General features: G+C 45.6%; 1 protein-coding gene and 1 long non-coding RNA gene across 3 annotated transcripts; one reads left to right on the top strand and one right to left on the bottom strand.

The window, feature by feature from the left end:
* Positions 1–2133: 2133 nt before the first annotated feature.
* Positions 2134–10260, bottom strand: LOC125740346 (polymeric immunoglobulin receptor-like). Of its 2 annotated transcripts, XM_049011341.1 has the most exons (6): positions 9777–10260; positions 8903–9057; positions 8362–8490; positions 5946–6266; positions 5315–5605; positions 2134–3009 (listed from the first exon to the last, which is right to left on the bottom strand). In XM_049011341.1, exons 3-6 carry the CDS (start codon positions 8405–8407, stop codon positions 2927–2929), a joined length of 741 nt encoding a protein of 246 aa, XP_048867298.1. In that variant the 5' UTR covers positions 8408–8490; positions 8903–9057; positions 9777–10260; the 3' UTR covers positions 2134–2926. The 2 variants fall into 2 exon arrangements, with proteins under 2 accessions (XP_048867298.1, XP_048867299.1); XM_049011342.1 differs by lacking the exons at positions 8903–9057; positions 9777–10260 and having other exon boundaries at positions 8362–8503.
* A 14-nt stretch (positions 10261–10274) lies between these two features.
* Positions 10275–10918, top strand: LOC125740360 (uncharacterized). Its single transcript, XR_007397584.1, has 2 exons — positions 10275–10352; positions 10712–10918. It is a non-coding gene; the product is annotated as an uncharacterized LOC125740360 (long non-coding RNA).
* Positions 10919–12412: the final 1494 nt, after the last annotated feature.

Here is a 12412-nt window from a genome sequence, read left to right as displayed (position 1 = left end):
TGTATAGCGCTAGCGAGGTCATGTGCTGCCGTCAACAGTCGCTCTCTAATTTTAGGGTGGTTAGAGTGTTCAGCCAGCTGACCACGAATGAATTCATCCTGCATGCCACCAAATTTACAAAGACTGGCTAAACCACACAGATTAGCCACGTACTGATGTACGGACTCACCCGGCTGCTGTCGCCTTCGGCGAAAAAGAATCTGCCACAGGATGACACTTTGTGGAGCTGCGAAGTGAGAACCCAGGAGCGAAACAGCGTCTTCATACATCTCCGCAGGTCCGAGCGTCCGAAAGATCTGCCGTCCTTCCGTGCCTAAGCAGTGAATAAGTATGGCTTTCTTCCGAGCGTCGCTGACTTCATGCTGTCCCAGGACATCCGAGTATGTCTGGAATGATTCCAGCCAGCGAGTCCAAGGGACAGGAGGTTTGCCGGGAAGTGCAAGAGAAGGTGAAGGTGGTGGAAGTGCAAGCTCTATTCTCGTCGCCAAAATGTCGCGTTTTAAGGAAGACTGAAGCTGTTCATTTATTTTTTCCAAAAAAATTGCTCTCCTCATCCCGTATACTGTCCCCTTAATATTCCCCAGACGTGACATGTTTTTTGTGCGTGTACATAAAAGTGAGTAATTTACATGATGCTAAAGACATGCGAGGGTCGTACAGGGTGCATACAAGACACGGGCAACCATATATGCCACGATCGGGAAAACAAGGGATTTATTAGGGGATGACACCATCGGGAACTCAAGGACCACCAGTAACATTAAGATGTTAATGACCCTGGGTAGCATTTGTGGGTTCGGAAATACGCTGAATGGGGAAACATACTCTGAGGCGGACTTAAATACACAGGACTAATTAGATGTAACAAAAAGCAGCTGATAACACGAGGATTCAACTTGAGGTAGGTGAGGGGGCGTGGCACACAAGAGGATCGGCATGATCGGAGCATGACAGATTTTCTTCCCATATGAAACATGAACTTACTGTCCTTCCTAGATTTTGGCCCCCAGCCACATTTTTCTCTACAAGGAAAGAAATGAGGAAAAAAATAGAAAATTATTCTGCTGACACCATTGTCTCTGTCCTTAACCGACACAGATAACTTGCTTTGTAACAAACACATTCACTTTTAATCAGCATGTACATACATCTGAAAATATTATCAAGTCTAATTAATGAGTAAAACTATCTACTCAATAGGGGCAATAGTTTTCTTATTTCTATGACAACTGATTACCAGTCTGAGCTTGCTGGTAACCAATCAGTGAATCCCAGCCGGCCCTGGTTAGAATAACTAATTCAGGGAGGTTTTTATAAGCTCAGCTGGGTGGACACAGACTCAGGGGGTCAGAGGAAAGTCTGATCATGGATCATGGAGGAAAGGGTTCGGGTTAGAAAGGCTCCTTCAGGGCTGCTGTCCTCTGATGTCCTGTTTGTACTATAGTGGATTTTAGCTCTGCACTGTTATTCCTTTTCCAAAGGGTTGTGACCACGTTTTATGTTTTAATTTCACTGCATAGACCTGTGTGTCTGAATGCTGCTGTCTGTGTCCCTGTCAAGCAATCTTTGGAAAAGGATAAAAGCATGAAGTTGCCACTCACTGTGTTTGTCCCGCACTTTCCATGTGATGATGATGACCAACAGCAGCACCAATAAGCTCAGTCCTACATACAGAGCCAGCTGGACCAAAGAGCTGAATAAGAGGGTGGATGTGAACAGTAAAGTCTTACATGCTTTATAGAAACACGGTACAGCCACATCTGTACTATTACACAGGACACATGTGAGGAACAGGAGACATTAACAAAGAGCATGAAAATAGCTAGAGATTATCACACAACATGTTACACTATTTTGTAAAAACAGGCCTGCAGTCGTTCCCCAGCAGCACAGGGCACAAGGCAAGGGCTCACCCTGGATGGGATGGGATCTCAAGTTTATTATTAAGAAAATGAAATAAAAAACAATATCTTTTTTTCTTAAAATTAAAATGACAGTTTCCCATCACTGTGTGATCAGGTAAATGCTGCTAGCAGGACCCCCACACTACTGTAAATGCTGCTGAATGCTTACCTCCGTTTTTCATTATCCCCTCCTTCTTCATCATGTGCAGACAAAAGGAGAGCAGTGGAAACAGGAGAAAGGATTGTTAATAAAAAGCAATTTTCTGTTAATAAAGACTAAGAAAAGGTCACTCTTGAAACTGAAATATAAATTATGAAAGATATTCTACAGAGAAAATGATTAGATGGAGAACAATGAATTAGTGTCATGACCAAAGTGTTAATATCCCAGGGCACTGATAGTGAACAGGTGAGATTAATTATTTTATGAAAATATTATAATATATTTATTGTAGCTTTAAACAAAATGTACTATTTTATATCGGTAAAACACAGCCATCCTGTTTTGGGGGGGGGGGATTTATGCGTATTGCATGTCTAGGCATGTCGGTCAGCTAATGTCCGCGACAGTGGGTAACGGGGCGTCAGCACAAGAGCTTTTGGAGTCGTGAGCGATAAGCCCATGAGAAGGAAACAAACAATGAAACAAATGGCCGCCGGTTGACAAATTGTTGCAGGGTGACTGCAGAGTGACTGTAATATCTCGTTTAACCGCTGGTCCTGGATGTAAGAAGCAGACAGCCAGCAGTCCCATCCTGGCAGAAAGCACATTACCTCTATTTATTAATCTGTCTTGTTTGTGAATAGTATAAAATAATATATTTCTAATTTAAATAAAAGTCGATCTCTAGCACCACAGCTCTGGGGCTCTGGCATAGGCCCGGACGCCCCGCTGCAGGCCTCGGGTGTTGGGTAAAGTATCTGTCACGATCGGGGTGGTGCAGGCAGGCAGCTGGGTACGATCGGGAAAGAACACGTGGGTAAGCAGGGGGCGTGGCACACATGAGGAGCCGACGAGCAGGTCATGACAGAACCCCCCCTCCAAAGGCGCGCTTCACCGGGCGTGCCAGGGAGGAGGCGACAGACGGGACACGGGAACCGGGACCTGGAGCAAAAGAAACAGAACCATCAACGAGAGACGGGAAACAGGACCGATGCACAAAACAGGGCAAGCGACAGGACGCGAGACAGGAGCTGACAAAGGACAGGGAAGGCAGAAAGACAAAGCAGGAAAGGGGACATAGCGGGAACAGGAGGAACAAAAGGAAGGAGGGACAGAGGCAGGGAAGAAGGGAGAGAAGGCGGGGGAACAGGGGAAAGCCTGAGGGAGCCCCAGCGGGCGAACAGGGGAAAGCCCGAGGGAGCCCCAGCGGGCGATGGGAGGCGGCCGGAGGGGCCGCAGCGGGCCGGGAGGCCGGAGCCGGAGGGGACCCCGGAGGGGCAGAGGAGGCACAGGAGCGGGTGGACCCGCAGGCGACAGCGGAGCCGCCGTCGGGGAGCCCGCAGGCGACCGACCAGGCACCGGAGGTGGGAGCGAGGCAGGGCGACGAGGCCGCGGAGGGGGACCCGCAGGCGACAGCCGACCCAGAGGGCCAGGACCCGCAGGCGCCAACCGAGCCCTAGTGCAGGCGAGGGAGGGCGAGCCAGGGGGCAGGGCGGGTGGGACCCCAGTCCGACATCTGTGTCCCCTTCCCTTGCGGGACACAGACAAAACGGCCCTCGATCGGGGTCGAGGATGACGGGGCGAGGACATAGCAGTCACTGGGGGCAAAGTCACTAGGGCAGGCAGTGGAAGGGGCGCCTGCCTGGAAGCTGCAGGTTGCTGCAGGGGGGGCGCCTGCCCGGGAGCTGCAGGTTGCTGCAGGGGGGGTGCCTGCCCGGGAGCTGCAGGCTGTAGGAGCGGCAGAGAGGGCGCCTCGGGCGTGGGCGTGGTCTCCGCAGGCAGCGGCGGCTGCACGGGATCGGTGTCCGCAGGCAGCGGCGGCTGCTCGGACTCGCAAGCCGCAGGTGGAGGAAGCTGCGCAGACGTAGCGGACAGCGGTGATGGCTGCTCCGGCTGCGCAGGTTGCAGAGACGGGAGCTGCGCTGACAGCGCAGGCAGAACTGGCAAGTCCTGGGAGGGGGAGACGGGTGCGATCCTCTTCGGGACCCGGGGCACTCGGGGGATCGAGTCCCTTACAGCCCTAAAACCTCCCCAATTTGCCAGTCGTTCGGGCCGGTAACTGTACCGGTCCAGGGGCGGTAGCTGCTCTGGGGGGATAGGCTCCAGCACAGGGAACGTAAAGGGCTCATCCTCCTCGTCGTCGCTGGGAGCCCAGAGCCTCGCTAGGGAGTAGGCTCCCAGATAGAGCGGTTCTGGGTCAGAGCCCAGGACGAGCTCCTCTCTCTCGCCCTCCGCAGAGGCCAGGGGTTGGCGAGGGAGCAGGCGCCCAGACTGATCGGCTCCTCCAGGTGCTTCCTTCTCCTCTGCTTCCTCCTTTTCTTACGGTCTGTCATTCTGTCACGATCGGGGTGGTGCAGGCAGGTGATCGTGCGGGTTAGCTGGTACGAAGCAGGCAAACAGGCAGGTATCGGGGCAAAACGGGGGTTTATTGGGGGAAACTAGGACTAGCGACTAGAGACAGACAGGAAACCATCACCAATACTACAGCTAACAACAATGACAGACAAAGGACTCAGGTAAGACACGGACTGAAATACACGGGACTGATTGAAAATAATCAGACACAGCTGGGTACGATCGGGAAAGAACACGTGGGTAAGCAGGGGGCGTGGCACACGTGAGGAGCCGACAAGCAGGTCATGACAGTATTAGTATCTGATGAGGTTATCAGAGCTGAATTACAGGATGTCTCTCTAAGAATTAAGGCTGATGTGTAAGTCAATATTCCAATACATTCATAGACACATAAAACTACAGCCATCCACCCATCTATCTTCCACCCCTTTCTCCTGGTCAGGGATGTGGGGCCTGGAGCCTATCCCAGGTAGGACAGGGCACAGGGATGGAGTACATCCTGGACAGGATGCCAGTCAGTCATAGGGTACATAGACACACACTCTCTATTAGAGACGCCATTTAGCCTGACTTCATGTCTTTGGACTGCGGGAGGAAACCCACACAGCACATGGAGAACATGCAAACTCCACACACACAGAGCAGAAGCCAGATTCAAACCCCTAAACATGGAGGTGTTAAGTAACAGCGCCGCCTACTGGACCACCGTGCCACTAGCATAGAAACTATAATCCCAATAAATTACCTTATTTCACAATATCTGAAAATAGGGGACTATCCCCACAAAGAAACACAGACCCCCTTCATGAAGGAAACTGTAGGGTTAATTAGTTTTTATCTATTTATATTCAAGCATAAATGATTCACATGCAGATTTAAATGAATTACTTACGTTTAACAGTAATATGAACTTGGATCTGCAGGATTCCAGCAGCACACCAATACCAGCCAGTGTCCTTCCTCTCCAGCCCACTCATTGTCACACTGAAGACTTTATTTACTGTGTCATCCCTGATCAGGACAGGCCTCCCATCCAAACTCACTGATCTCTCTGATGCACAGCAGCCCCCAATCTTACACCACATCCTATGTCTTCTGTTGTTTCCATAGTAACACTGAACACTGACACTGTCTCCATCCACACCCGTCACCTCCTGTTTCTCCACTGACAGCCCTGGAGGACCTGAACACACAGATAAAACACTCAAAGATTTGCATAGCAATGAAATGTTTATGAATATCAGCCCATTACAACATGCATATGTAAATGTTTGTCAAATAAACTGACATTTCTTAACATATTACTTATCATATTTAACCCCATGTAGTCGTCCATTTAAACTGTCACTTGTTACTTCTTCCAAGTCTCGTTTATCACATTGAATGAAAATAAAATGCAGATTTTTATAATATTAAAGCATCTTTTCCTTTAATATTTCTGTTAATGTCCTTCCTTTCTGGCTAAATGACATGTTACATACTGTGCATTTCATTGGCTACAGTCTGCTGTACAGACATCTTACCATCAATGACTGACAGGTTAACCCGATCTCCAACATCTGAGGCTCCACTATGCTTCACACCACACCAGTACCTATCAGAGTCCTCAGCTGTCAGATTGTTGATGGTCACAGTGAAGACTCGCTGGTCAGGATCATCTCTGACTGACACTTTACCCTCCTGTGGAGAGTCAGTGTGTACTATGGGTGTACATGAACTTACATTAAACCCTCTGCACCAGTATTTCACATGAGTTTTATATCTGTCATCACAGAAACATGGGATGGTGACAGATCCTCCTCTCTGTACAGTCACCCATCCAACTGTGGACACACTGTCAGCACCTGCAGGGAGAACAACCAACTGAATTCACATTTTCCACATCACAGTATCTCTAAGTAACTGTATAATGTTTGTATAATGCTTGGATTAGGGTCACATTCATTTATTAGAACCACAGGGATGTTTAAAAGACAAAGACTGTCATTTTGTCACAAGAACAAGGGAGAGACACAGGAAAACAAAACAGGTGTCAGATCTTGGGAAGGGCTACAGCGGGATGTGGGATCGGGAATCTGAGTCTGGGAGTGTGTTCTAGGGTCTGAGAGGAAAACCAGGACCTTAAATCCCTAGTAAAAGGCCTAGATGAGGTGAATGAATGGGCTTGTCACTGTGGGACGACCACACCCCTGTGACACTAAGGCTTCATTTGTAAACTTAATTCTGTGGTATTTGACTTAAGAATGAGATACAGAAAGTATTTAAATGTATTTTAGTTCAGCCATCCATCTTCCACATGCTTATCCAGTACAGGGTCAGTACAGTACAGCGAGTGTGGAGCTGATCTGAGGCAGCACAGAGCACAAGGCAGGGGAATACCCAGGACAGGATGCCAGTCTGTCACAGGGCAAACACTCACACACAGTCACTATGGGCACTTTTAGAGGCACCAATTCACCTGAACCACGTGTCTTTGGACTGTGGGAGGAAACCGGAGAACTGAGAGGAAACCAGCATAGATACAGGAAGAACATGCAAACTGCCCACAGAGAGCTAGGCCAGATATCAAAACCACAAGCTTGGGGGTGTGAGGCCCCCACACTGCCCCTAGTCTCTACCAGCTAGAGGTTAACTAGCTCTCCAAACCCACTGTAGAGTGAAAGACAAGCAGGTCTAATCTCGATCCCTGAGGTTGATCTTGAGCCCTGATAAACACAGACCTGCTCCAGTAGCACATGAAGCTGGGTGTTTAGACCCCACTGACTGTACACACAGAAATGACAGATGGCATCCCGGCCGTCTGCTCACATAACCACCTGTACTGCTGAAATGACCCCAGTCAGCCTCACAGAAAATTACAGGGTACAAGAGACGAGGGCATCTTATCTGCAGTAACAGTGTCTTTTTACTGATTGATCACTAAAAGGGAGAGATGACATCATCACACAGTATATTTAGATATTATACTTAATATCAATAATCTGATTCACGATAGATTGATCATTCCTTAAATATCACTGTTCCTGAAATAGTTTGCAAAAGACTTTAAAAAGCAAATGAAATCTGCTTTTTTAAAAAAACTAAATTAGAAATTCATGAAGTATAATTTTCTCTTTTGAAATTACAGTGGAAACTGTTTATATCACGTCTGTCTGGGCAAAATTGGTCACTATAAGCGGATGATCATTACAACAGATTTTATTCTTCTTCTTTATGCCTCAGGCAGATTACTATCTAATTGAGGTTTGTATATTTTTACATGAATATAAGGTAATAAACTGCACAGCGTAACTATTCACTGAATTTTATTGACGATGTCAAAACACAGTACAGCTGTTTCAAACGCTTTTCAAATTACAGTACTGTACAAATTAAATTACTGAACTGTGCATAATTCAAATACGCTATAATACAGTACAGTACTGTACATAAATATTCAGTTCAATACATTTGTATTTTCACAGCACATTTTCATGTTTTCTGTGCACGCAGCATTAGCCTTAGGTAACTAGCCAGAAGCAGGCAGGTTACCGCAAGGCAAAGTTACAGGACGATCAAAGTGAAATTACATTATATATAAAAAAAGAATTACTACCTCCGTTTTAATTTTTTCTATAGGTCGTCATGTCGAAAAGGACCCAAAATGATCAGTGTTAGCAGACTGCTTGATTACTATAACTGAATTATCTAAACAGTATTTGTACAGGAATGGCTCTGTGCCAAGCATTTGATCCATATTACCGTGATCACAATAAGTGGCTTCCACTGTATGCAAGAATGTGTCATTTGTTAAATATCAAAAAGTATTCAAAATATCCAGGACCACATTATTGTAACTAGCAGCAGATCTCCATCATGATCTCCAAAGTGCAGCTGAGAGTGTGGGGAGGAGCAGGAGAGAGATCTCTACTCAGTTCCACTGTAATGAGTGACACTCACCTGTGAGCCCAGCAATGAGAAGAAACAGGAGCATCAGAGGATCCATACGTGTGTGTGTCACTGAGCCCAGATCTGTGGAGACTGACACTCACTTCCTCATCCTCTGTACCGTCACTGTCTCTGTCGTTTCTATTCTCACACACAGCAGGCAGAGTGAAGGGGGAGTGGACACTTTACACAGGAAGTGATAAAATCATAAGGCTGAATGTCTAGCGCTTCATCAAGTCATAACATTACTGTTACTCAAGAACATAAACTATCAATGCATAGACTCCTTCAGTAATAAAATTAAAATTTCAGCCGGAGTAAAGAAGACTTCATGAACGACAGTATCCAGTTTATATCCATTAATATTATCCATCCATGCATCCATCTTCTATACCCACTTGTCCTGTGCAGGGTCACGAGGGTCCACAGCCTATCTGGGAAGCTATGGCCATAAGGCAGGGAATAACCCAGGATGGGGCACCAACCCATTGCAGGGCAAACACACCATTCACACACATGCACACCTACAGACAATATGGTAACTCCAACTCACCTCAGCATGTTTTTGGACTGTGGGGTGAAACAGGAGAACCCAGAGGAAACCCCACACCGACATGGGGCGAACATGCAAGTGCAGGGGAAATATTTAAAAAATTTAAGTCAGTTTGCTTGGTTTCCTGTGTCATTCATGTGACTCACAGCTATTTTCTGCAGATACAAAAATAAAGTGTGAAATGAAGAGCTGAGAGGGAGAGACACTGCAGAAAACAGTGAGGGCCAGTACATACTGTCAGAGGTTATAATCTTTACGATGTGTGTTTGTCCACTGATGCATTTTCTGTGTATTTCTTATCAGTTAAAAGGAAAACATTGTTGATGTTGTCTTTGTTCTGTTGTTTACAGGAACAGATATTTTAAGAATATTTGAAATCTTATTTTAGCAACATAAAATAACTGATAGTTGGTCTTTACAAAGTATCATTTTAGCTCACAGGGTAGCTTCATTAGTTGTAGTCAGTATGGTTTGAAACTACCACAGCACTTTTGATGCCGCAAATTTTAGGTTCATAATGGAATAATATAGACTTAAGATCTCTTGCATGCATAATTAAAAAAAAGTAAAAAAAATAATAAAAAGAAAGATCTCTGGCATGAGTGCGAGTCAGAGAGCGTGTGTCACGTCACATACGTTAGAATTGGCAGCCCTGCATATTTCTCTTATGCACGAGTATAAAGTAGCTGACATATTTTCAGTTACTTGAGGTGAGACTGTGCTGCATACAGAGGGTCTATCCTCAGGCCTTTGTTTCAGTCCTTATTATGCATTATACAGTTTTTAAAGTGCCACTGCATTAGGTCCTTTTAATTTCTGTGGATCAATACTAAAACAAGAGGCCCAGTAGGATCGCCTCTGTGGGTGTACTCACTGTGGCTTAGTATGACTGCCTCTCAGATCAGCGCACACATTGCACTTAAAGTTTCAGGCCTGAACACGCTTTCGTTATCACCGTGCTACTTTCTGTGTTGTGCTTTTCTGTTTCATGCGTTGTCTTTTGTGTTGAAGAACAGCACTACTGCACAGAATATCGGAGCTCATGATTGTCCTTATTTTGCGATTTATCTGGGGTTGTCTTGCGTGCATTGACACACAGCCCTCATAGATTTATCCAGTAAGCAACTAAGCGAATACAATTGAATCGTGCTGCACATATAAGAAGGTAGCCCCGTATTTTAACAAATATCTCGGACTTCTTGTATTTTGCATCTAGTTGTTCCTGGATACTGTAGTCCGTCAAAATTTCCAGCAAACTCTGCACCTCTGCCGTACACCAAAGTATTTCATTTGCCGTAATATTTGTTACGTTTGTCGCTACTAGTCAGTACGAGCTGCAGCACGCGCACTCTCTGTCATTTGCACGCTCTGCCTCTGACGTCACGCGCACCCTGCAAACGACCCGGAAGACGAGGATCCGGGAGGCTGCAGCGAATATGGTGTTGTTAAGGTTATTATTTACCGTATTGGCGTGTATATTTCAAATTTTATTAAGTGGTTTACATTTGTAATGGCTCGGACTAAATGTTGCAATGTCAAGTATGCTAGTAACTGATTTTCTTGACATCTCAGTTAAACTTTGGAGTTATGGTAGCTGTTACCTAGTTAGCTAATGGTAGCTTAAACGGCGTAAATTAGACACGTTTCCCCTTATTGCAGAGCTTCTCCAGTGAGCCAGCTAACGTTAGCTTGTAATGTTTAAAGTTTCTCATTTGTACAATTTGTAGGTGTCCGAACGCTAAAGCGTGTGGGTTTGAATCCCCTTGCAGAGACCGTTGCTGAACGTGTTCCTTTTTTGTGCTTTTACAGACGCTCCCCTCCAAATACTGAGCAGGTTCTGTGCCCATACCGATTTCTTAAAGAAATGATTGACCACAGAAAGTTTGTCATGTCCTGCTGTTTGTTTGCTTTTCATTTTGTCTCTTGTGAATTTTTGTTTTTTTATAGGCCAGCATATTTTATTTTATTATGAACCCCTTTGCTACTTGTGTAAAACAAAAAACATTTGAAAAATTATTTGAGGTTCTTTGTTGCTTTTTCTCATCCAGCTTTAAGTACTGTTTGGTACATCATGACATTTGTAAGTTGTATTACATATAAAAGTTCACACAGTCATAGGGGTATTAATAATCCATCCATCCATTTTCCAAACCGCTTATCCTACTGGGTTGCGGGGAGCCTATCCTGGAAGCCATGGGCACAAGGCAGGGAACAACCCAGGATGGGGGACCAGCCTATTGCAGGGCACACTCGCACACCATTCACTCGCACACCATTCACTCGCGCACACACACATATGGGCAATTTAGCAACGCCAATTAGCCTTAGCATGTTTTTGGACCGTGGGGGAAACCGGAGTACCCAGAGGAAGCTCCATGACGACATGGTGAGAACATGCAAACTCCACACACGTGACCCAGGTGGAGACTCGAACCCGGGTCCCAGAGGCATGAGGCAACAATGCTAACCACTGCACCACCATGCTGCCCCTTATTAGTAATATATGGCAGTCAATGTTGTCCATAAGACCACATTGTAAAAATGTGTGTCAGTGTATAAAAACACAAATGATTTTCTCACTGTCACTGTTTTGATTATGGGTACAGATATGGTGGTACTGCAATATGTCAGTATATCTGCAGACTTTGTCAGTCCATCATGCAGCTGTAATGATAGAATTAGAACATTTCTGTGTACTGCTACCACATAGTGGACAAATAAAAGATTGCAATCAATTCTAAAATCAGTCAGTCAGCCCAGATGTCTTTACAGGCAGTCCCCGAGTTAAGGAGGCCGACTTACGGACAGCTCATACTTACGATCGGACTGCCATGAAGCCTTTTATATAAAAAATTTGGGCTAAATGCAATGGTTTGTAATAACAAACAGACACAACATTAGTGACGCTCCTGAAATCATTGCACGGCTTCAGCGGCTTGCTGGCTGGAAGTACAGTACTGTATGTTTGTTTTTTACTGTATAGCAGTAATAATAATGATAATTATTATCATGTACTGCATTTACTTTTCTGACTTTCCTACAAATTCACCTTAAAGACTGACTTTGGGAACCGATCTGGTTTGTAACCTGACGACTGCCTGTACTTTGAATATAACCTCCTGCCCGACATTAATCCATATGATGTCCGTCCATTGGAGGGCTCATACACAGTTAAGGGTTGAACTACATGCTGTCAAGTTATAGTTAATTTATACATTTTCCTGGGATATCTGCTGTTAGTCATTATAAACACGAAGTGAAGAAATAACCATCCTGAAGTAAGTGATTCTCACCTGGAGGCCCATCAGCGGATGAAGAGGAGCATTAGAGGAGCCTTATGTGTGTCTCACTGACCTCAGATCTGTGGAGACTGACACTCACTTGCTGATTGATCAGTCCAATGAAAAATCCACTTTCTCCTCTCTGATTGGCTGATACGAGTTCTGCTGTCTTCTGTGTCACCTACTGACAGACCACAGCCCACCTGACCAACGTCGTCCTTTACAGCAG

Source organism: Brienomyrus brachyistius, chromosome 4, assembly GCF_023856365.1.
Source record: "Brienomyrus brachyistius isolate T26 chromosome 4, BBRACH_0.4, whole genome shotgun sequence".
Classification (NCBI taxonomy): domain Eukaryota; kingdom Metazoa; phylum Chordata; class Actinopteri; order Osteoglossiformes; family Mormyridae; genus Brienomyrus; species Brienomyrus brachyistius.
This window is presented reverse-complemented; position numbering and strand designations above follow the sequence as displayed.